This window comes from Eretmochelys imbricata, chromosome 7, assembly GCF_965152235.1.
Source record: "Eretmochelys imbricata isolate rEreImb1 chromosome 7, rEreImb1.hap1, whole genome shotgun sequence".
In the NCBI taxonomy this organism is placed as follows: Eukaryota; Metazoa; Chordata; order Testudines; family Cheloniidae; genus Eretmochelys; species Eretmochelys imbricata.
The window spans coordinates 94,919,622-94,945,555 of NC_135578.1; the positions used below are offsets into that span (position 1 = coordinate 94,919,622).

Genomic DNA, 25,934 nt, shown 5'->3' on the forward strand with positions numbered 1-25,934 from the left:
GAGAATTTATAGACATTTGTTTTCTAGCCGTAGTATACTACCCCCTTGTCACAAATCCCAAGGAAGTGGCAGCACGTAGTTGCACTGTCCTAGGACCAGAAATTGGATTATACTTTGCTCCAGGGAAAACAATCTGTTCCTAGAGCTAGTGCAGATTGCTTTTGCTCTTTGCTTCCTCAACTGCACTGTCTGGTATTTTGGGAGGCCTAGACTTTGCCCACTCCCCATCCATCTGTATGGGTAGTAACTAGGGTGACCAGATGTCCCGATTTTATAGGGACAGTCCTGATTTTTGGGTCTATTTCGTATATTGGCTCCTATTACCCCCCCACCCCGTCCCAATTTTTCATACTTGCTGTCTGGTCACCCTAGGAGTAACAGCCTTGCAAAGGCTGCTCTACCTCCTATTGCAGCTGGTAAATAGCAGTGGCTCATGGAGGCGATGGTATGATGGGATAACATGATTTTGGTAATTAAATATTCATGGTAAATAGGCCTAATGGCCTGTGATGGGATGTTAAATGGGGTGGGATCCGAGTTACCCAGGAAAGAATTTTCTGTAGTATCTGGCAGGTGAATCTTGCCCATATGCTCAGGGTTTAGCTGATCGCCATATTTGGGGTAGGGAAGGAATTTTCCTGCTGGGCAGATTGGAAGAGGCCCTGGAGGTTTTTTGCCTTCCTCTGTAGCATGGGGCATGGGTCACTTGCTAGAGGATTCTCTTCTCCTTGAAGTCTTTAAACCACAATTTGAGGACTTCAATAGCTCAGACATAGGTGAGAGGTTTTTCGCAGGAGTGGGTGGGTGAAATTCTGTGGCCTGCATTGTGCAGGAGGTCAGACTAGATGATCATAATTGTCCCTTCTGACCTTAGTATCTAGTATCTATGAAGGGAATAAGAGCGTTTATGCTCCCTTACTTTCCTGTGTGGACTCACAGCCAGGATTGCAATCTGACCCATAGAGATGACTATATTAAGGGCTGTATCCTGCAGCCCGTAGGGAGTCACTGGGAGTCTTGCATAAGGACTGCAGAATTGTTCTCCAAATGTCTGACTCACTTTTGAAATATTGCTGGAAATCTCAAATGGGTGAAATTCAGCTCTCAGCAAAGGATCTGCACATTTAAAACGTGAGGCCTTAAGTTGAACATAGATTCTCTGTGTTGGTTTTCTGTAGAAGGGTGAATGTCACTCTGACGTGAATATGAAGCCTGATTCTGTGTCCAGTGAACATAGTGGTAAACCTCTCATTGATGCCAATGGGAGCAAAATTAGACTAATGATTAAACTTCTATTTCATAAGGTGTAATAAGTGTAAGTATATTTTCTGTTTTAAAATGTCTCTTAAATGAATTGTTTTAATGTTTATTTAAATAGGGATTGGTACTTTATATCAGGAAAAGTATGTGCTTTCAACATTTAAACACTCTTGTTAGAAATTTCCTCTTAAATTCTGCCTGCAAAAAAGTTTACCATTGACAGATTGCTAGATGCAAATAGTTTTATAACTGTCTTAATTTATATTTTTGTTGGCCAAGATATTTTCAGAAATGGGTGCCTAAAGTTAAGCTCCAAACTTGTATTTAGGTCCCAAAATAAATGTCCTGTGTTTGTTTTTCCTCCAAAAAGTGCTGAGCACGTAGTGGCTCTAGTGACTGCTAAAACTTTTGTTCATCTTGGCTTTTTGGTTTGTTTGTTTTTTATGTACAGTGTAGGTGTTTTTTTTGCTGCATGAACAATGCCGACACCTACATTGGTGTGGGAGAGTGGAAGTATGAAAAAATGTGTTTTGAAGGTGCTTAAAAGTGTGTGTTGCTTTGTTATGTAGAAGCAAAGCAGCAGTCTTCACTGGAAATGAAAATAAGCAATTTAGTGGTAGAAAATGTTGTAATTAATGACTTATGTCATTCATGAGGTGTTTTTACTTCAGCTCTGTAACAGACTGAGGATTCTAATAAATGGATATATAAGTGGATTTAGATTGAAACGTATATTTGCATACACATATGGAGCAGCATTCCAGATCAAATATTTCATTCTTAAGTGTGAAATATTTTCCTTTCATGGTGAGATTTAAGCTTCGTAATGAATTTGTCACACAATTTGTTAATTTTGAAAAACTTTTAATATACTGGGGAGAAAAGAAATGTTATGAGGCTCTTGCCTGGCTTTTTAACACTAATATATGAAGAATCTACTACTTGGGCTACTTCTGTGTGGCTTGTGCTGCAGTGCAGCTAAGTGAGAGCATACATAGTAATGACAGGTTTCAGAGTAACAGCCGTGTTAGTCTGTATTCGCAAAAAGAAAAGGAGTACTTGTGGCACCTTAGAGACTAACCAATTTATTTGAGCATGAGCTTTCGTGAGCTACAGCATCCGATGAAGTGAGCTGTAGCTCACGAAAGCTCATGCTCAAATAAATTGGTTAGTCTCTAAGGTGCCACAAGTACTCCTTTTCTTTTTACATAGTAATGGCGATTTTAGCGCCCTGCTATAGCAAAGCAACTCTTAAGCAGACTGAGGGGGGTATATGGATATTTGTTGTAAATCTAAAATTCTGTCACTTTTGAAATTCATTCCTGTAATATTGACATTAAATTTTGATCCTTTATAAAACTCAGTATGATTTATCAATTTTATATCTCTGACTACTAATAAGCCAGTTACAAAAGACTCTTGAGGATTTACTTGTACCTTGACACATTCTTCTGCACCATCCAGAATTATATGGATGCAGTGATTGACTGTTGTAATATTGTAACAGTCTTAATTTTTTGGGGAACTATATATACACACATACTGTCTGTATAAATTTTTCATAGGTATTCTGTGGCTGATAGCTTCTTCAGAGTTAAAGCATTCAGCATGCATCTTTGTTAAGAGGTACTTCACTGGTACATAAAATGCATTTGTAAATATCTTTCTGAAAATTACTGGCAAGGGGTGCAGCCACACAGTTACCAAATTTCATTGATTAAAAAAACATTGGTTTATATGGAAACACTTTAGAATTTGTTGTTAATATCAAAGTAAAGATCATATAAATAGACCACACACCAGAATCTTTTTATTAACATTTTATATTAGAGATGCAGTTGGTAGTGTCAGGCAACCTTAACAGCAGGCAACATTTCCCGTCATAAGACCTTGTTTTCTGTTGCTTATTATTTTGCCAAACTTGTAACTGTTTGGGATGAAATTTTGCATGCTGGTGTTCTGCTTCAGGCTGTTCTTGAAAGTTCCAGCCATGGTTCAGCCATTTCCAAGAACAAGATTTGGGGAAAATAGTTTAGTTGTGCTCTATTGCCTCTATGTTTGGACGCAGGGATTTGAAATTTGGCAGAGGCATGGCATGATCTTTGTGTCAGATATGTGCCCTTTTCTCCTCTTGTGAAAAACTACTGTGACAAAGTTCCTGCTCTACCTTGGTGGGTCTTGCGCTTAATGGTGGATTTTCTCACCTTGGAGCTTCACGGCAGCCCTCAGCTTCGCCGTTTTTCTGAATTCACAGTCCAGGTTGACTCCTCCTGTGTCTGACCAGGAGTTGGGAGGATTTGGAGGAAACTCGGGCCCGCCCTCTACTCCAGGTTCCAGCCCAGGGCCCTGTGGAATGCAGCTGTCTAAAGTGCCTCCTGGAACAGCTGTGTGACAGCTACAACTCCCTGGGCTACTTCCCCATAGCTTCCTCCCAATACCTTCTTTATCCTCACCATAAGACCTTCCTCCTGGTGTCTGATAATGCTTGTACACCTCAGTCCTCCAACAGTCCACGTTCTCACTCTCAGCTCCTAGTGTCTCTTGCTCCCAGCTCCTCACACGCACACCACAAACTGAAGTGAGCTCCTTTTAAAACCCAGGTGCCCTGATTAGCCTGCCTTAATTGATTCTAGCAGCTTCTTGATTGGCTGCAGGTGTTCTAATCAGCCTGTCTTAATTGTCTCCAGAAGGTTCCTGATTGTTCTGGAACATTCCCTGTTACCTTACCCAGGGAAAAGGGACCTACTTAGCCTGGGGCTTATATATCTGCCTTCTATTACTTTCCTATAGCCATCTGGCCTGACCCTGTCACACTACCCAAATTTGGCCAAATTTTAAGATCTTTAGTCATACATGTTGCATAGATACTGGAAGCTGAGCAACAAAATTAAAGATTTTTGTCTCCACTGAGTATGCTCCAGCCTGGAGTCCAGGGACTGAGCAGTTTCCATGCAGGTTGCTGCGGGCAGTTGTGGTACTAGGCACAGGAACTGAGAGTTGGGAGATTCTCACTGTGCTCTAAATTAGAACATAAGAATGGTCCACCTAGCCCAGTATCCTGTCTTCAGACAATGACCGGTGCCAGATGCTTCAGAGGGAATGAACAGAAGAGTGGAATTTCTGCTGGTGCCTAGGCAGTGTGAAAGAGCAACGGTCTCATTTGATTGCAGTGGCGACAAGAACCAGGCTGGCAGCAACTGTGGGGGTAGAACGGGACAAGGAGCATGGGGAGGGGAAATGGGGACAGTGGAAAATGAGAACAAGTGGAGGAGGAAGACTGAAGTTGGATGAGAGCCCTGGAGTCTGGGACTGGCTGCACAAGGAAATGGGTGGCGATACTGGGACTGAGCTGGGGTGGAAGGAAAATTGATACTTGGGGAGCATGTCTGAGAAGACTGGGACTAGGATGAGGAGGCTGGCTGGGCAAAGATGGGCCTGGGACAGGAGCAGAAGGGATCAGTGTATTTTTTTTGGAGGAGGAAGGAACAGGGGCTGAATGGTCTGTGTCTATAATTAGAGCACACTCCCTTCCAGAACCTGGAATTGAACTCAAGATTCCAATCATTCCTCTGCTGTTGCAAAAATCTGTGGAAATGCACTGGCAAAGTGTCTTCCCTTCTAGTGGCCGGTCCATATTGAGGATGGCAACCTACTGCTGCTATCATTTACTCTGTTAACTTGAAGGCAGAGTTCTGTGTTGTGGATCTAAAAGTTTCAATCCTTTTGAGTCATGTAGGTGCCAATATGATGCCACATGATAGAATTCTTTTTTCCAATTTGCATTCTTAAAAACCTAGGATATTACCCAAAAACTATGTTAAAAGAACATGAATAAAGTTGCAAAGTCAAGCACTTAAAAGTTGGAAAATGCCTGAATTAAGGTTACCTCTGCAACCTTAATTTGCCCCCCTGGTGCTTGCATATGTATTATGATAAGTCTTTAATTACATGAGCACATACTATTTCTTTTCCCCCCCACAGGACCCCATTTTCATTCAGTGGGTTAGAGGTACAGTTCTCTAGGGGTAATCAGTGTTGTGTAGTAAAGGGGGCTGTTGTTTGTAGGACCAGTATCATTTGTTGCAGAACTTGGAAGGTGTGTAGTGAATGAGGTAGAAGATTGCAAGAAGAGAAAAGACAGTCTCATGGTTAAGACAGTTCAGTGCTGTTCTGGAGAACTGGATTCTATCCCTGCCTCTGCCATAGAGTTCCTCTGTGATGATGGGCAAGTCACTTAAACCAGATTTTCACAGGTGGTCACTATTTGTGTGTTCACCGTTTTCTGAGTATCTGACTTGATAACCTGGAGTCTGAGTTACAGAAGTGCTGAGCACTCACAGTAGGAACTGTAATCGGGGGAGTGTGCTTTGAACATATGAAGTGCTATAAATATTTAAAAAATAAGGTCCTAGGTGTTGCACATTGGGCACCAAAAATTATTGGAGGCTTTTGACCTTAATCTCTTTGTCTCTGTTCCCCATCTGCAAAATGGGGATAATGCCACTGCTCACTTTGAATACACAAGAGGCATTCACATTTATTTTCACAACAATCAGATACTATAGTGATGAGCATCATAGAAAAGCCTGTGAGGAAATAATTATCTTTTCAGAGCAGGTTTCAATAGTATGCAATAAATAAGGTATGGGGCCATATATAGAAAACAAACTATTGAATAGCTACTCAAGTGAGCGCACACCATCCTATGTACTGAATGAAGTAGGGGTTGCGTGGAAAAATAGTAGTTGATCATGTAATTAAAGACTATATCATAATGCATGTGCATAAGTATGCCAAATTAAGGTTGCACAGGGATCCTAATGTCGACATTTCCAAACGTCTGAGTGCTTAGTAACTTTAACATTCCTGTAATGTAATTTGTATATAGTGGGTATATGTATATAGAGAGACAGACACTAAAATCTTTGCATGCTTATTGGGAGTGGATGGTAACTGTTTACAGGTATGAGGTTAGCATTTCTCCTGTTAGGAAAATCTGGGGAATAACTAAATGCTTTGGGCTAAAATCTTAACAGCGCTGTGCTCCTGCCATTCCAGATGTGCAAAGTGACCTTCGTGGGCTTAGAATTTGGCCCATTGTGTATTCTTTGTTACAATAGCAATACATAATTTCTCCAATAATTTCAAAGTAGAACAAACAACTTCTGTAACACGTTTTGATATTGGTTTGTTCCAGAGCTGTTGTGACATCAGCACCCGGTTTTTCTGTCTTTTTACAACTTGCCTACTAGGAGTGGTTTTAGAGAGAGAAAGGAATGTAGTTTTGTCTCAGCTTTTGGATTTTGAGAATGTGAGCTCCCATGTCTTTCAAAGAACAGTATGGGCAGGAATTAATTACACTACTTGGTCATTTATGCTGCAATTTTAGTATCAGACAGATATCAAGTACTCTAATTCTTGCACGTTAATATGAATAAGTAAGTGAGATGGTTTTGCATCCTCCCTGAGCTGTGGAACTAAAAGCAGGTTGAGTACTACATTTGTCTTCCTTAAAATTAAGCCTTACTTTTAGCCCTAAAATTATTGTTCACTAATTCTACATTTATCTATGCATTAATTATTCTTAAAGTCAACTGGAGTATTTTTTTTGTATTGCATTGTAATATGGAAGATATCTGAACAAATAATTACTATGTCCTCAGATGTCAGACTAAAAACAACTTAAAATATATTTAGAACCCACTAGACTTGGTATCTGATGAAAACAGCTGACATATCTACTAGTCATGTCATGACTGGGAGCTTGACTCATAACTTGGCTAGATTCTAAAAATCATGGACTCAACAGAGAGACTGATTTTTATGATTCATTACAATAATCTGTTACCCACTAAACCTTCTTTGTCCTATGACTGCAGAGGTGTTAATTGCCCACTTCATCTTCAAGGATCTTCTGCAACAGCTGTTTATCCCTTACACTAAAAATAATCTGTCCCACCTTGTATTTAGCTGGGACACTGATTATCTTTTCCAGACCTGAAGAAGAGCTCTGTGTAGATTGGAAGCTTGTACCTTTCACCTAAAGAAGTTGGTCCAATAAAAGATATTACCTCACCGACTTTGTCTCTTGTATCTACTAGTGGCAGATGCTGGAATTGTACAGGTGGTGATCCTGGAACATGCCAGCCTGTAGCATGGCGCTGTAGTCATCCTGCCTCAAGTTCCCTCTTGATTGCCCAAGAATGTAGTGTTTAAGTAATATTTAGCATTGAAGGAATCTGGTGTTCCACATTAAGCTCTAAGTCCTACAGGTAACAATTTGCAGACAGGCATTTAAGAAAACTGTCTAGCCAAAAATATACATGGGAGAAAAAATACAGGCATATGAGCAAACTGTACATTGATATTTGTTGTAACAATAGAATGTGTGAAGCAGCTCATGCAAAGATAATAGTCACACTAAAATAAACACAAGTTATAATAAAGTACTCTGACAGCAGTTAGAAGCACAACTGTAAATGTTAACCAGTAATAATACTGTACATTGTTCATTTTACAGTATTTTTACATTTTATTTGCACATTAAAAATACAACCAAAAAAACCTCATGAATCAAACAGTTGGAGTATAGCCAGACATGGTGCAAAATACTATCCTTGGCTGGTTGCACACAGTGGTCCATTTCTTAGTTATAGTCATTCTACTTTCAAGAGCTCTGGATCTTGCAAAGGAATTATTTTATTGAAAACAGCAATCTGTAGTAGATTTAGTTCTTTGAACATATTGAATAGGCATATTTCACTAAGTGGGTATTTATTTCCTTCACTTCTGAATTGAGAATGTTCTACAGAAAATGCATCTTTAAAATAGAGAACAATAGATGAAAGGGCTGTGGTGTATAGCTTTTATTGGCATGAGTTTGGAATTACCACATTAGGACTGGTGAAGCCACAAACAAATAACTTCTACCTTATTTGGTAACGGCATTAAAAATAACTCCTTCAGATTTTCTGATAAAATGGTGTAGACTTGAAGTTCTTCTGATCTGCATTTCTTACGGTTAAGTGGAAGTTTTCAAATAATATTCTTCTAGTGAGTATCCTTAGGGTGTTTTTTTAAACTTTTTTGTTTAAGATACTTGATCCAGAAACTTTGGGAAGTTGGAAAAATACATATAAAAATCTTGATCTTGTTACAGTTCAGTGTAATTATGAAACTCTAACAATATGTTTCAGTTTGGTGGAATCTTTTGTGTTGTTGTGGTTGTCGATTAAAACAAGGGGTGTATGCTGATGATTCTCTATTATTTCAGCAACACTTGTGAAGCGCTGGATTGAGAAAACAGAAATCAGTTAGCCAAGTAATTGATGAGACTTCTAACAAAATGAAAATCACAAGAATCACTACCTCATCTTCTCTTTCTCTGTGCCACCATCATCTTTGGAACTACAGGATCTTCTGAGATCATGTAATCAAATAGGTGTGTCTCCCTTCCCCCTGTGACTAAGTATGTTGCCTTCACTGTGTACTTTGTATCCTCTAACCGTAGAAGAAGGCAGTAGGATAGACAAATTAGAACAAATATGTGGTATTGATATTTATGTTTTGGTGAGATATTTGCACCAATCATGGAATAGTTGGTTCTCCTATAGCTCATTTTAGGAAGAAGGTTTTGGGACAGGCCGCTAAGGCTGAGCTATTCAAAGGTGATGATCTAGGTGATCTGGAAGCTGGTGGCAGGAGCCAACTCACTAGCCAGTGTGTCAAATAAAGCTCCAAACAGTAGTAAAATTTCATTCCCTTCTTTCGAGGGTTGGTTTATTTCTCAAAAGCAACAGTCCAACATAAATCAAACACATAAAGCAGGTGTTGCTGGTTGGCCCCTTTCCCCTGATTTAGGGTCTCCCATAGGTCTCCCTGACCTCCTTGCTGGCCTTTTATCTGAAGAACAGGTGGTCTTCAGGCTATTGCCTCATCTCTGCCCTGAAAGCATCCCCTGGGAGGCAGATAATGAAGCTCAGGTGGGGCTAAGCCTCATTCCCTCAAAAGGCCCTTTTACCCTGTGACAATGTCCAATTGGCAATGGTATTTGAGCCTCCAAATCTCCAGACTGCTTTAGAAATAGCATAACGTTGACACAGTGGGGTCCCACAGGGATCAGGTCTGGGTCTGGTTCTGTTCAGTATCTTCATCAATTATTTTGGTAGTGGCATACAGAGTACATTTATAAAGTTTGCAGATGATACCAAGCTGGGAGGGGTTGGAAGTGCTTTGGAGGATAGGATTAATATTCAGAATGATCTGGACAAACCGGAGAAATGGTCTGAAGTAAATAGGATTAAATTCAATAAGGACAAATGCAAAGTATTCCATTTAGGAAGGAACAATCAGTTGCACACATACAAAATGGGAAATGACTGCCTAGGAAGGAGTACTGCAGAAAGGGATCTGTGGGTCATAGTGGACCACAAGCTAAATATGAGTCAACAATGTAATGCTGTTGCAAAAAAAAGCGAACATCATTCTGGGATGTATTAGCACAGGGGTGGGCAAACAATGGGCCACATCCAGCCCGCCAGCTGTTTTAATCCGGCCTTCGAGCTCCTGCTGGGGAATGAGGTCTGGGGCTTGCCCTGCTCCGTCACTCCAGCCTGGGAGCAGGATTGGGAGCCACTCCGCGTGGCTCCCAGAAGCAGCAGCATATCCATCCTCTGGCTCCTATGCATAGGGGCAGCCAGGAGGCTCTGCTCCGCATGCTGACCCTGCCCCAAGCACTGCCCCTGCAGCTCCCATTGGCCGGGAACCATGGCCAATGGGATCTGCAGGGGCGGCATCTGCGGATGGGACAGCACACAGCAGAGCTGTCTGGCCATACCTCCGCGTAGGAACCAGAGGGGGGACATGCTGCTGCTCCTGGGAGCTACTTGAGGTAAGCGTTGCCCCGAGCCTACACCCCTGAGCCACCCCCCCATATCCCAACCTCCTGGCTCAGCCCTGATCCCCCTCCTGCCCTCTGAACCCCTCAGTCCCAGCCTGGGGTCCTGCACCCCCAGCCGGAGCCCTCGCCCCTCCCACTCCATGCCCCAGCCCTGATCCCCCTCCCACTCTCTGAACCCCTCTGTCCCAGCCCGGAGCACCTTCCTATATCCCAAACACCTCATCCCCAGCCCCACCCCAGAGCCTGCACCCCCAGCTGGAGCCCACATCCCACTGCACACTGCCTCAGCCCAGAGCCCCCTCCCGTACCCCGAACTCCTCATTTCTGGCCCTACCCCTGAACCCACACCTGCAGCCAGAGCTCTCACCCCCTCCCGCAGGGGTGTTGTAAGCAAGACATGAAAAGTAATTCTTCCACTCTGCTCCATGCTGATTATGCCTCAACTGGAGCATTGTGTCCAGTTCTGGGCACCACATTTCAGGAAGGATGTGGACAAATTGGATAGAGTCCAGAGAAGAGCACAAAATGATTAAAGGTCTAGAAAACATGACCTATGAGGGAAGATTGAAAAATGGGGTTTGTTTAGTCTGGAAAAGAGAAGACTGAGAGGGGACATAACACTTTTCAAGTATGTAATAGGTTGTTACAAGAAGGAGGAAGGAAAAACTATTTTTTTTAACCTCTGAGGATAGGACAAGAAGCAATGGGCTTAAATTGCAGCAAGGGAGGTTTAGGTTGGATATTAAGAAAAAAGTCCTTATTGTCAGGGTGGATAAGCATTGGAATACATTGCCTAGGGAGGTTGTGGAAATTGGAGATTTTTAAGAGCAGGTTAGACAAACACCTGTCAGGGATGGTCTAGATAATTAGTCCTGTCACGAGTGCAGGGGACTGGACTAGATGACCTCTCAAGGTCCCTTCCAGTTCTATGATTACACTCCAGAAGAATTTTAACATTTGTGCAAATGCAACCCAAGATATCAACTCTTTCTTGATAAGTGGTGCGGAGACAGAGGGAGTGGTTCTGACTAATTTTATCCCTAAGTATTTAAATGTAACTGTTCTTTTTTCAAACATCCCATTGAGTTCAATGGGAACTGTTGCATGAAGGATGGTTAGAAGATTTGTTTTCAAGAAAGTATGGAAAATTTACACTTAGTAACTGAAGGTCCGATCCTGATGACATGATATGATAAAAAATATTTGTATATTTTAAACTAATCTGTGACTTTAAAGTTCCAATTTGCAGTAACCTAAGTTACACTTCTGAGGTGGATATAAAGCAGTGGTTCTCAATCAAGGGTACACGTACCCCTGGGGGTACACAGAGGTCTTCCAGTGTGTATATCAACTCATCTGGATATTTGTCTAGTTTTACAACAGGCTACATAAAAAGCACTAGCAAAGTCAGTACTAACTAAAATTTCTGACAGACAATGACTTGTTTCTACTGCTTTATATACTATACACTGAAATGTAAGTACACTGAAATGTAAGTAAGAAATGTATGTTCCAGTTGATTTATTTTATAATTATATGGTAAAAATGAGAAAGCAAGCAATTTTTTTCAGTAATAGTGTGCTGTAACACTTTTGAACTTGGATGTCGTCTGATTGTGTAAGTAAGTAGTTTTTAAGTGAGGTGAAATTTAGGAGGTACACAGGACAAATCAGACTCCTGAAAGGGATATGGTAGTCTGGAAAAAGAAAAGGAGTACTTGCGGCACCTTAGAGACTAACCAATTTATTTTAGCATGAGCTTTCGTGAGCTACAGCTCACTTCATGAAGTGAGCTGTAGCTCACGAAAGCTCATGCTAAAATAAATTGGTTAGTCTCTAAGGTGCCACAAGTACTCCTTTTCTTTTTGCGAATACAGACTAACACGGCTGTTACTCTGAAAGGTAGTCTGGAAGGTTGAGAGCCACTGATTTAAAGTACCTTATTTTATATTTGTTTTGTTAGATTTTTCAGTCTGAAGGATAAATCAATTATTTGATGGGGTATATTTTTATCTTGATGAATGAAGATTTACTCCCTAACAATGTAATTAAAATAGACCCCAACATTTTTATTTATTAGGGCATAAAACTGAAAAAGGAAAAATCACTCACCTCCTCGCCAGTTTTTTCTCTGCCCAGTGCATATCGTTTAGTTGATTCAATAAATCGTACAGGAATATTATACACTTTTTTGTTGTAAAACACAACTAGTGTGTACGGCTGCTTTGAATCCTGACCAGAACTCTTCCTTATCAGAAAAGATCCATCCTATATCAAGAAAAGGAAATGCAATAATATTTTATTAGTTTAATTTGTTGCAATCATTGAGGATGTATCAATATTAACATCAAATCCTTTCCTCCTTTAAATTAATATCATTGATGGAAAAAATTCACTGGGAGAAATGGGGGCACTTTCCCTCCAATATTAGCTTATACAGGTGTCATTTAGCAGCATCCTCTGCTGTCCCAAGTCCCAATGGCTGCGGCTGCATTTTCCCTCTCAGCTAGAGAAAGGATAGGAAGAAATGAGCAGGCAGTAACAGCTTCCTGGGGATAACAGGACATTAGGAAGTGAAGACTGTACAAGCTTCCACCAGTGGCAGGAAGGGGAGAGAACCTGAGCAGATGACATGCTCTCAACAGCTTTACAGAAGCAGCAAACAAACAGTGAGAGCCGCTGTTGGGGTTACCCTAATGCTTCCTAGCCAGTGATTTCCTATCCTAAAGATTACACCCACTCTTTTGTCCCTCTATCCCACGTGGTGGAGCCATAAAAAAGAAATGTTTGTTGCGGGAAAGAAAGCCTGGGCCTTTGCCTGGCACATAGGGTGCTGCCCTAAGTGTGATGCTCCCTGTGGCATTAGAGTTTTCTGCAGGCTGATCTAGTCTCAGTCAGGAAGTTCAGACAAAGTCTAAAGCCCAGGTCAGAGGGTTCAGGGGTGTGTGTGTTAAGTTATCATTTTGAAATAAAGTGGTAGGACCAATTTTTACAGATATCAGCATTTGAGTATGAGACAGTGGGCAGTGCTGGAGCTTGTTTAGTATCTGTGGCCTGTTTCTTGCCCTGGTAGGGATATATTTGAGTTAATAGGTTTTTTCCATCTCTGGCTGCTACAATAAACTATTACCTCCAGTGGGCCAAAAATCTGTACTGAGTTACACAGGTACAACTTTAATTGACTTTAGAGACCATCATTTCACCGAAATCTGAATTGTGTAGACACACTTCAACCAACACTACTGTAACCTGTTCAGGGTGGGGCCCAAACTGTCTGGGAACAATTCAAGTTGTATTCCCCATTCCACATGTCTAAAATGTTCTTAAAAGAGGCATAGCGCAAATGTTAACTCCCTGCTTTACCTTATTTGATTTGTGTAATGCATCTTCTGCAGTTTTTCGATCACAATAAGCTGCATACCATGCTTTATCATGAACACCAGCATCCTGTGAGAAAGATGGAGACCTTTGTCAATGCAATGGAAAAGCCCTGGTTTTCTTCTGTAACTTACAGCAAAATATAATGATAGTTTTTTCACTGGATATTGTGTACTTCACAGCTATAAGATAGGGGTAGTAAAAGATGAACACATATTGTAGTGTATCCATTGCCAAATGATGATGATTATAGAGAACCATAAGTGTGCAGAGCATTTTAGAAAACACGTAGTTAAGACAGGCCTCTGTCAAGAGCTCAGTCTTAACTGGACAGATTCAGTTCAAATGAAGGATGAGTTGAAACCAGTCAGTGAATGCTAAGAGAGGAGATCTTAAGGAGAGGTATCCATGTGGAGATGGAGGATAGTTGGCACTTGTACGGCAGAAGACTAGTCCAGTTGAAAGAGGACAACTAAGAAAGAGACTTGAGTCATTTTCACTAATTATAATTAAATGTTATTTTCTGCTGATTGATTTAGCATATACTTTTGTGTGTTGTAGTGGGTGTTGTCCACAGGATGCCAGGTTTCTTTTACACTATCCAAACCAAGCAAGTTGTATAATATGGTGACTCCACCCTACCTAAGGTTGTTCTCAGTTCTGAATATATCATTGTGTGTTGGGTTAAACCCCATTTAAACTGTAGTGACCTCCACCCCTCATTTAAGATAGGTGAGAGAGACAGCTAGGCAGCCCAACATGATGTCTGGTCTACACTACAGAGTTAGGTCAACACATAGTTAGGTTGAAGTAAGCTGCCTGGCAAGTGTCTACACTAAATTTTCACTCCCACTGATGTAACTGCTCTACTATGCTGACTTAATAACTTGACTCCACCTCCAGTAGGGGCATAGAATCAATGTCGATGTAATTAGGTTGAGGCAGTATCCGTATAGCTACTGCATTGGTTACATTGACTGACTGTTACTGGCTTTCAGAAGCTATCTGACAATGCCTCATGCTGACAGTACAAGTGTTCCTGGTGAGGATGCGCACTGCTGACACTAGAAGCAAAGTGTAGACACACACAAGTGATGTGATTAGTGCGGCACCTATATGCTGACATAAATTAGGTCAACTTAATTTTGTAAGTGTAGATATGCCCTAAGACCAAGGGTATATGAACCTGCTCAGTCATTTTGACCATGTGGGTAGCAGGCTCCATAGGTTATTGTCTTTGGGTGTGGGTGTGTAAGGCTATGTCTCACTATGAACTAGGTGTGTGAATCCCAGCTCATGTAACATACTCACTAGCTCAATGAGACTGAGCAAAAGTATAAATAGTAGTGGAGCTGCGGTAGCACGGGCTGCAGCAGGGGCAAAGCTTAGCCATGCCAAGTACATACCCATGGGGTTCAGATAGGTTTGTACTTGACATGTGCTATTGCAGATGCACTGCCATTTATACGTGTGTTAGCTCGATGATAGCTTCTGAGAGTATGTGTATGCAAGCTGGGAATCACACCCCTAGCTTGTAATGTAGACGTAACCAGAGAGGTGGGGGGAGAGACAGAGAGCGAATGAGTGAATAGAGAAGCAGGACAGAGAGTGAGTGAGACAGAGACAGCCTGAGCAAGCACCTGGGAGCATTACCCTGCAAAAACCTAGAGAGAAAGTTTTTAGTGCTGTGAGTGAGGACACTGTCTCCTGTTATGGGGTTCCTCCCATGTTTGGGGAAATAGAATTTTGTATATTTTCTGTAAATAAGATTACATCAAAGATACCAGACTCCAACTTCAGTTTCTCCTCCCAGCTGAAACAATCTGCAGGGACCCATCTTTTCACTAGATGCTCAGTCAAAAAGAGGTAACAGTAAATTTAGCTTATAGGGGTGGAAACTTTATTCTCATCTGCCCTTTGCTCTATCAATTTCCCATGCTCCTCAAAGCAGCAGCCATTAATTCTATTTGTACTAAATCTGAGGATGGACATTCTCCTCCAAACTGACAATGTTTTCAAAACTGGTTATAAAAGCATCTTGCAAACTACACACTCCCCATTTCTTTTCTTCCACTCCAGTTGGATTCTGTAATCCAGTGGATACTCCTAGATGCTAGGAGTGATGGCTGCTCTTATACCTCCAAACATTTCTCACACAGCAGGACTGTGTATTGAACAAGCTGCCCTCCCCGGTGAGTACTGATAGCTTTTGATTATTTATTGAAAGAATCCTTCCGCAGGAATCACAGTTCCTAGGGTAAGGCCCTGGAACTGCCGTTGACTTGGCCATGTAATCTTAGGCAAGTCATTAAACCTCTCTGGTGCATTAGTTCTCCCAGCTATAAATGGGTACAATACATTTCTAATTCCTGGAGTGTTGTGAGGTTTACTTAATTAATATCTGTGAAATGGTTTGAAACCTCAGTTTATAAGGGCAGTGTGTTATCATTAAAAGTTGGGATCTTCTGAATAAAAAAATGGTAAGGGTAAAAATTTCAAAATAATCGGATTTCCATTTTCCAAAATTACTTGGTCATCTAGGCTCCTAAGTCACTCAGGTGCTTTAGAAAAAATTACCCTAATTGCATATCTGGAAGCACATATTTTTGCTCAGATTTATTTTCCTGTAATTTAGAGGGGAGATTACATTTACTCGTGCAGTTAGGGAACAGTGGTACTTATTGTGCAGGAAGGGGAATTATTGTAATGTTTTAAAAATGTGCTTTATTTTATTTTATCATATGATGATCTGCTGTGCATAACACACACACACACAGCTGGACTGGGATGCAAAGGTCCACCAGACCCACTGACCCTTCACTAGAAACATGCATTTTATTAAACAAAGGAGTACTGTCCCAAGGGAAGAGTCATGAGTGGGGGAAATAACCAGGATTTCAGTAACCCTAGACTGTATGGGTCTGAATAGCATTGGCATTAAAGGTTTCAATCATTTAATTAAAACCAGGTAAAAAGTAAAACAAACTAAAGCTAGGACCTCTGAAAAGATCTGAATCCTTCAAGGCAGCCTCTGTCTGTAAAGGACTGGATCAGGGTACTAAGGTGTAGCAGCAAAGACAACAGGAATAAAACAGGGCCTCTTCATATATACGGGAGCTTACAGTCAAAGTATGGTTGAAGTGAGCTAAAGTTTGTTATAGAGCTAGTACATAGACTGAAAGAGAGAGCTCAGCACATCCTTGACTCTCAGCACTTCTCTGCTATCTTTGACCTTCCCCCACATGTCCCTGGAAGAAAAGAAAGAAAGCGGGCTGGCCTAAATACTACAGTCAAAATACTTTCTCCCTAACTGCTCCTGATTTTGGGGAAGTGAATCTTTATTCTCTCTCTCTCTCTCTCTCTTTTTAAAAGGAGAGATTGTTACTCAATTCTTTGTGGTAGGGTGTTTCCAGAGTGAAGCTTCCTTTTGATAATGAGTTATTATCTTTAAGGGTTGCTTGTACTAACTGTTGGCTGGGAATTTCTGCCTCCAAATATGTCGTCTAAAATAGTCATTTCTCTCTCCCCCGGAAGTAACCATTATTATTGGCTGCCTTTCTTTATAGATGATAATTCCAATCCATCTAACTTCTTATAATGCATCCATCATTTTGATATAAATGCCATTACCATGGGCACCATAAAAGGTTAATGCAGGAGTGCAAGTATATTTGCAAGACATCAGTTGCATGTGTGAGCAGAATCAAAAATGAAATATGGGATGACAGAATCTGGATATAAGCTTGTAATGATTTACTGGACTCCAGATTGCCACTGGCTCTGAAAGCATTCAATGTTAGGCATATGGAGTTGTTCAGAATGAAGTAAGGGAAGGTGCAGGTAAGCCTAGCAAATCTTAACATTTTCACTATACTTCCTGTAGCTCTCCCATCACACAATCCCAAGAGGATTTTTTTTATTCCTTCCTATTGGATTTTCATAAAAAAATAAAGTGGGAGAATGGTCGGGGCCTTTTCCCTTTAAGGGTGTGTATGCAGACTTGTGAGTTTATAGGTTGTATGTCAAGTGACTGCTAAGTTAGCAATTATTACTGCGAATAGCTGGAATTGTCGTAGTAAATGATCACTGTATAGTTAGTGCTGTTCTGCAGGTGTCATGCATACAACCTCCTCATAAGACTATTAATATCTTTACAGAATTTGCTAGAATATACCCTGTCTCCATTTTAAATGTAACCTTAATCATTTCTGGGTTCCATGAGTGTACATATGATGTCACGTTTTCTTGAGGGGAGGAGTATGTCACTTTATTTTCATACATCATCATAATTGCATTACAATAAAGTTGTTGCTTTCACAGGAAGTTTTAACAACAACCCACCCCTTTCCTCTTTATAGTGCCAGGGGTCCAAGAGTCCTTCAAACAATACAGTGTGACTGGAGCTGTTATGTTAACTGTAATGGAGCAGGGGGAGCAATGGCAAATCTGGAATGCGCTCATACAATGGTGATTAGCGTGGTATAAGAACCTATATAGAATAGACAAATACAGCTTCTCCCTGAAACCTTCCTTCTTCCTGTCACATAAACTGTTGGGAATCACCTAGCGGAACAGAGAGCTCATGCCAGCTGTGCAGTGAAAGTCAACCAATTAATGAAGGTGTTGCCTTCATGAACCAAACAAATTAAAGAGCACCTGTGCTGTACAGTTTGCTGCAGCAAATGACAATACCAGTGTACCTTATAATTTTGGAAAAAATATCATTAATTTCATCAGCCATGTTTCACTTTTTCTGGTGAAACTGATCTTTTAGTCAGTCAATCTTCTGGTTTTGCCCATATCTGCTATATTAAAAGCTCCAAATATAATTGTTACAAGCTGTTTGCTTTTGTGTCTGCGGGATTATTTTTATGAAAAAAGATTTTTCACAATATCCACTATGACAGAATGTTAAAATTGTTCCACAGTTGGAAGTTCTTTGTGTTCCTTGCTGCTGTATTATCTTTGTCATATCAGCCTTTAGAACATTTAGTGTTACTGGGTCTGCAATAATAGAGCCTTTGTTAGGCCGTCAACAGAACTATTTCTACCTTGTTTGTGATTACTAGACAGGACTGCTTCCTGCATTTTGTCTTCTGCCATCTTCCCAATGGAGACAGAAGGGGACATATTGAAATAAAAGTAGCCATATTTTCTTAGATTTTTTTTCAAACCTGTTATGTTGAAATACAAAATAAAAAAAAGTTTTCCAGTTATTCACAAAGATAACTTGGCACTAATTACAAAAGGGGCTTATAGTGAAGGGAAATCTGTTTTAGGGAGCAGCAGGGCACGAGGCTGATAGGGAGGGACTAAGATTATTTGTCAGGTGGAAGGATCGTAGTTTTCACAGAGAAGGGTGTGGGCAACCAGTGGCCTCTCACTTAGTCTCTTAGATCCCATCTCTGCTGACGAACCAAACTGCATTAAAGGGGAATGTTTTTAAATATGACTGTCTTGTGCATTCCTGTGCTTCTGTGTTGTACTATCTCTGGCAGACTCATGCTCCAACAAGGTTGGAGTATCTCTACCTAGCATGGTTCACAAGGGTGTGCGTGTGTGTTCCTACTAGTGTATTCTGGGATCTCTCATTATTTATCCACTGACACAACTGCAGACGGTTTGCACTGCTTTGGACTAACCATGTGGATACATACTTTCAGAAAGGCTAGTGAGCCGCTGAGTTCAGCTATGAAATACAAAAAGGAAAACGGCAGTTAAGTGCACTCTACATCTATCTGCACCCAGGACTGGGCAAAATATACCAACAAGGCATTTTCTGTTTACTCGCTATGGGATTGTTTGATGCAAAGTGAAGACCTGAAACAGAAGTTTGACTCAGCTGCTTTTCAGTTCCTGTTTACATTGAGCAAGAAAACTTTTCCTGCCTAGGTTTTGTATAACTATATCTAATCATAATTCTACAGTTTAGCATGGCTTTAACACCCTGTGTTCTCCACCTATTTTGGGCTGGAACTGGGCAACTAGATGACTCATACAATGACAAAAGATTTCACTGTAGATAGGGCCAAAGTTGTTGTTATAAGGAAGGAAATGGACCACAAGCACCCTCAGCACAGGATTATGCTTTCTTGGAGAGTAGGTGGTATGAAGAAGTATAGGATCAGACAGCCAGGGGTCTCTCTGTAAGACTCCTCTTACAACAGAGCCTGACGGCACATGATTCCTCATGTGTCTCTTTTTACCCTGAGCTAATTTCATACCTGGTCTGTAGTCTCCAAACTAGCTGAAATGCTGCTACGTGGAAGAGTGCCCGTTGTGCGGTTTGCCGTGTCTGGCGGTTCTGGGAAGAACAAGGTGTAACATGTGTAAGTGTCCAGTGTAACTATTCCTATTATTTTGTTGGGGGCAGAAGTAGGAGGAAACAATAATGCTGTGGATTGTCATAACTCTGTTGGCTAAAGGAATAAGGAGAAAAATCCATCCCACTTTGAGAGTGACCAATATCTTCATAAAACTAAATTCTGCAGCCTATTAAAATTCTCTGGATAATTAATAACCATATAATGGAAATGCTGAAATCTTTCTGGTATATATTATCATTTTACCTAATTTACATTTCTATCTGTGTAAAAATAATGAACTGCATATAGGAAATCTTGCCCTACATTTGAAACTGTAAACTGAAATATTTCCAACTGCCTCTTAAAAGTATTATTTACAGCAGAACTTAAGCATTAGTCATAATGAAAGTATTACATTTTTTTTCTGTAATGCGAGAACAAATGGCTGGATTCAATAAAAACTTCATCTGGCTTCCAAGTTGCAAACTGAACCAGCCCAGAAAAATTTTCTATTTGGGGGGTCTTGTGTGGTATGGAAGCCAGATGGAATTTTATAGAATTTAGCCCAAACTGGCTTAGATTTTGACTTTCAGAGGCACAAAGGGGAATTAGGTGCCCAACTCCCATTGACTTTCCCAGTAAGTCCCACTGGTCTTGCATAATTGTACTAATTAAGTTAATACCATACAACCAGCTGAGTATTTTAATCTCATTCTTGTATGTGTTACAGAGCCCAACATATTCAGAATCCAATGAATATATATGTGGCAATTGAAATAAACCCAGACTTACTTAAAAGATAAATTGTACTTACTTGGTAGGGCTGGTAGCTTTTGAAATAATGGCCTGAAATAAATATTTAGAGATTATTGAAAGGTATGAGGATGTCTACTTAACACCTACATCTGAATAACTGAACATGTGTATGGAAGAAAGCAATAATGGAGAGTATGTGGTGATGTATATGTTCCCTCATGAGGTTGAAGACTGAAGTAAAAGTCTCAAGAAATAGAACTTTAAAAGGGAAGAATGCTTCCCCCTGAATCTCTCACATCATTTTGTTCAAACTTAGTAGTGAGTCTAGTCTCTAAGAAAGGAAATGAAAGTAGCTTTTACTTTTGGGCTGTCGTTGGTAGGGGTGGAAGAGGGATCTCTTGGCTGGGACCTCGTCGCCGTTCAGCTGCTATAGGTTTCTCTGTAATATGGAAAAAGTTGTAGATTCAGGATTAGCTTTAAAAATAATCACCCCAAGTGAGAGATGACAACTTTAATTCATTTTTTAAATTTGTAGAATAAACGTTATTTTTACTGTGCCTTTTCCATAAGTGAAATGCTCAGGCACACTAGACCATATTTTTACCACAGATTTTCAGGCAGTGCTCCCTATTGATTTAAATGGGGACTGTTTACAAATGAGTGGTGTGATATTTCCCCTTAATGCTAGTGAATTAAAGCACAGGACGTTTAACTAATAACAATAGCAAATGAAAAAGTGAAACCAGGAGGGCCAGATTCTTCCACCCTTACTCACTTTCGGTGGCATTCTCCTCTGCCCCGGGGGCCCGCTTACATCCTCCAAATGGCTCTCTTGTGGTGTGAATTTCACCCTTTGATCAGTCTATTACTCTGCCTATAGCCCCGCTGATTTCAATGGGACTGCTTGCAGAGAAAAATGCTACTCAATTCAAGTAACGGGGGCTGATTCAGGTTCTAAATCACTAAAAAGCAAAAGTTCAATTCTTGTGAACATGAACTTTTTTCAGTGTAACAGAAATAATTTACCTTCAGTAACATTTAAATTCTCTTTGTGGTGTAAACTTGGTTTCTACAATAAAACAAATGTCAATCAAAACATTTGTATACTTCAATGACATCCAGTTAATATTTTGTAAAATAGACATTGCTATAGAATATCTTTGTTTCAGTATTATACAAAAGCCCCCGATACCTGTAGTGGAGAACAATTACATGTATATTATAGAGCTCAAAACATGCACGAACTCCTAAACAATCATTATAAAATAATAGCATACAAAAGTTAGATTAAGAGGTTATTGGTTTTCTGTTTGCATCTTAAACATGCTACACAATGTATCCTTTAAACGTGGTAGAGAACTATCCACTTAAATTTTGGATCAAAATTTAGATTTTTGTTAAGAGGGTTTTCCAAAAGCTTAAGCGCAATAGAAATGTTTCCATACAATATATTTATTATAAAAATAGTGTTCACATTTTAAACCAATGCTCCTGTGTAATATTTGCAAGCTAAATTTTGCAACGTTCATTGTCCAAGCTGGAAGAAATATATAAACTAAGTGCAGAATAAGAGAGTTGGAAATGAACTTTTTAAATTTTTTTTCCGGTTTTAATAATCCCAGTTGTTGGTAGGTATAGGAACTTGCTTAAAATATGATTAATTTAACAGTATCCCATTCTTTAGTAATGTTGCAACAGTAAATGGTCATGAAAAGCAATATGACATGTTGGCAAAAGGGTGTGTGTGTTTAGTTTGAAGAAAAGATTTTTCCACTTGTTATGTACACTTGAAATTGACAGGGATGTTTTGATTGGGGAAATACGGGCATTGCCTTCTCATACAAGGAATTCAGCTGGATGATTGTGTAAATATGATCAGATAGATTTTGCAACATAAACTTGGAAAGACTCCAAACCTGTTTATGAGCAAGGGAGACAAGATAAAAGCCCATTTTTACCTTGAGATATGACTCTTGTTCTAGGATGATATTTTATTCTCATTCCCTAGGGGAAACTCCTACACACATCACTGGGAATTTCTGGATGCAATCTGAGGGCAGAACATGGTTCCAAATAATTCTTATTTGTTTTCTTGAGTCCCACTAATGTGTATTCTACCACTATCTCCTAGGGAAGAGAATTCATATGCTGATAACTCTCTGGGGGGGAAAAAACTACCCCAGGTGTATTTAATCTAAATTAGTTTTCAGGAATGCACATGTGTGTTTTCCCTTTGCTGCTGAGTTAATATACATTCCATAGCCAAGTCCTTGTGATTCCCTTTAATTGCATATATGCTATTATAAATGATTGCCACCCTTCTTGCTTCCACATATTTTATATATTAAAGCCTTCATGATGACCCCAAAACATTTTTTAATAGTTAGAATAGTCTCTGTGGCAGGCCAGAGGATTTTCTGCCATTCTTGTGGTAACAGACTCTTGAGTGTATCACCCTCTCTCCAATTCTGTATGTAACTTCTATTAATGTTAATTAATCAAGGGGCAAAAATACTCTTAATTCTTTCCTTACTTCCCATTAAAGAAACTGTATTTATACAAAGTTCAGTTTTACAAGCATATTAATAATCACAGGTGGGATACTGTACAGTATCATTATGAAAATACAAATTCAACTTACTGGTGGTTTTACTGGATTAGGTGTCTTCTTTCTGAGGATTGAAAAAGTAAGTGGTTATTTAAAAGACACATGCAGTGCATTGAACAATCATGTATATAGTTAACTGTTACTCATAATATTATTGGCAGAGGTGGGATTTTGGGTTGAATCCTGCCCTTCCTTGGGCTGATGTAATAGAGAAAAAGGGGCAGAAGCTGTGTTGCGTTTAATATAGGTTTCAAAGGTAGTGGTGGGAACCATACCAAGATGTGTGAGAAAGCTATGTCCTGCAAAGAACCAGCTCATGGCTAGTGGGAGGGTGGTTTGTAAGAAAAGGAGCATGACTTTATACATGCACAGGTATTGCTGAAGATCTCATCACTGCAGCATTTGATTGTCTCAAGCTGGCCAGAAGGTTTTCTGTCAGCAGCAGCATATAGTAATTGGAAACAATTCCAGTATGCAAACTGCCCCAGCTTGGAGAAATAGTAGAGTGGCCTGCAACCAGCAATCCCACCTTGTTCTTGCCAGGGCAGGATGCCTCTTGCTTTGGACTCATGGTTCATGGACAGACAACTTTTGCTTTGATGGTTGCCTCCAGTAAGAGCAGGATTTAGTTATTAATAAATCCAGCAATTAACAATGAAAGAGAAGCAGTGATATTTTGTTACTCACATTGCCCTTGGTAATGGTGATGGAGTTGCACTAGAGGGAAGTTTGAAGTCCTGAGCTCCAGTGCTGCTGTGATCTAAATACCCACACAACATATTTAGTATATAGTATTTAACATATCTGAGCATTGGGGTTTTTTTTAATAATCATTCTGAAATGTTTTTAGGTGGCACTTATAGTCCCTGAAGAAAAGATTATGCATCACTCCATTTTCATACTCTGAGTGGAGAGAGATTCCCTCAGCCCCTTCTCGGTGGTGGTGAGCGCTTCCACTACATTGCTGCCATCAAGGACTGTGGTAAGGGGACACTGGGCATCAATGGCTGTGGAGGGGAATTCATGATTAAGAGCTTTCTAGATTTGGGAAATTTGCATTGGTGTAGCTACATCAGTGCAAACCCTTAATGCAATGCAGTACAGTATGTCTTAATTCTGTAACTCTCCAGGGTAAGTCACATTGGTGAAAGCCCTACTTCTACCAGTACAGAGCATCTATGTATATAGTCTACACCAACAGTTCTCAACCAGGGGCCCAGAGGGACCCCTAGAGTCCCTAGGGGGCCGCAAGCAGGTTTCAGAGAGTCTGCCAAGCAGGGCCAGCGTTAGGCTCGCTGGGGCCCAGAGCAGAAAGCCAAAGCCCCCTGGCACGGGGCTGAAGCCCGGGAGCCTGAGCACCACCACCAGGGGCTGAAGCCAAAACCTAAGCAATGTAGCTTTGCGGGGGCCCTTGTGGCATGGAGCCCCAGGTAATTGCCCTGCTTGCTACCCCTTAATGCCAGCTCTGGCTTTTATATGCAGAAAACCAGTTACTGTGGCACAGGTGGGTTATGGACTTTTTATAGCAGGTTGAGAACTCCTGGTTTACACTGAGTACAAAAACAACAACTCAAGTCTAAAGCAAGTTGTTTCCTGACTTGTCTTCACATTGACTAAGCTCTTTAGCTGTTCATTAAACTCCCTTTCTTAACACTGATGGTTGCAGTTTAAACTTAAAGGAACGTACTACTGCATTTGAGGTAGTCAATAATATATTGACCAAAAATCTTTCTAGCAATCCCCATGTCTTCAGTGCAAAATACTTACTTTCATCATTATGTGCTTCATTCCTTTCGTGCTCCTGAAATTGAAATACACAGTATTTGTCAGCTCACACTTACAATGCAACAATTGTAAAAAAGATAAATATGTAAGTAGAATCTATGGGGAATGGACTAAAATGTTCTGGTATGGACCATATAGAATTGCAACAATGTCTAAAATGTTTGTATAGAGTGTATATTATATTAAGCCTCTCTAGTACATTTCATCCAGCTATTTGAAATCACTTAACAAACAATTAATTCATTCTTAACACCCCAGCATGGTAGATGTTAATGATCCTCAAGCTCCAAGTACTCCATAGTAAACTGGAGCTAAATTCAGCAGTAAAATGCCCTGGTTCACGTAGCATGCTAGACCAGGGAACAAAAAATTCACTAATACAATCAATAGAGCATCAACTGTGTTTTTTATCTGTGCCCAAATTTTCAGTGTGCTATAGTTATTTTTTCATTGAAAACACTACATTTTAGAAGCAGTCAGAGGCTTTGACATCTGGGAGGACTGTTGGGGCACTTGACAACAAGGAAATGTACTGGGTTTCTGTCTCCCAAAACATAGTTGAGGACTTTAGCAGTGGGCAGGAGATTCATTTAATCTTTCCTTTCCTTTCTTGTAAACAGAGGTGACTTTTAGGGGTCTTGAACGCTTAGTTCCCTCCTCCACAGCAACTCTTGCGAGCAACTAACTCCAAGATGTGCCATGCATGAAATTTTTTTTTTTAAATTTTCTAATAACTCAGAAATACTGACAGGATCATGTTTATGCTTTTCCAAAAAATTCATCATCAAGCATGAAAAGGTTAAACCCCAAAGAAGAATGTCTCGCAGGTGTGAGCATATGAGAAATGAGGGTTATAATCAAGGTCCCAACTTAATTTTAGTTATGGCTTTTGCTATCATAAGAGTCATAATGTGTGTTTGGCATAATGATTAGAGTAGATTATG

The 25,934-nt window shown here is 40.2% G+C and overlaps 1 protein-coding gene across 8 annotated transcripts in view; it reads right to left on the reverse strand.

Annotated features, from left to right (window-relative positions):
* Positions 1-7,765: 7,765 nt before the first annotated feature.
* BLNK (B cell linker) overlaps positions 7,766-25,934 on the reverse strand; it is a 144,329-nt gene continuing 126,160 nt past the window's right edge. For 7 of the 8 annotated variants that reach the window (XM_077822652.1, XM_077822654.1, XM_077822651.1 and 4 more), the window contains 10 exons: positions 24,973-25,006; positions 23,893-23,965; positions 23,239-23,269; positions 21,624-21,666; positions 20,958-21,036; positions 20,656-20,687; positions 19,761-19,840; positions 13,522-13,605; positions 12,271-12,426; positions 7,766-8,549 (listed from right to left, as the gene is read on the reverse strand). In XM_077822652.1, the coding sequence (XP_077678778.1) occupies positions 8,430-8,549; positions 12,271-12,426; positions 13,522-13,605; positions 19,761-19,840; positions 20,656-20,687; positions 20,958-21,036; positions 21,624-21,666; positions 23,239-23,269; positions 23,893-23,965; positions 24,973-25,006 (732 nt within the window). In that variant the 3' untranslated portion in view covers positions 7,766-8,429. Of the gene's footprint in view, positions 8,550-12,270; positions 12,427-13,521; positions 13,606-18,618; positions 18,711-19,760; positions 19,841-20,655; positions 20,688-20,957; positions 21,037-21,623; positions 21,667-23,238; positions 23,270-23,892; positions 23,966-24,972; positions 25,007-25,934 lie in introns of those variants that run through there. The other variant, XM_077822659.1, reaches the window with a different exon arrangement.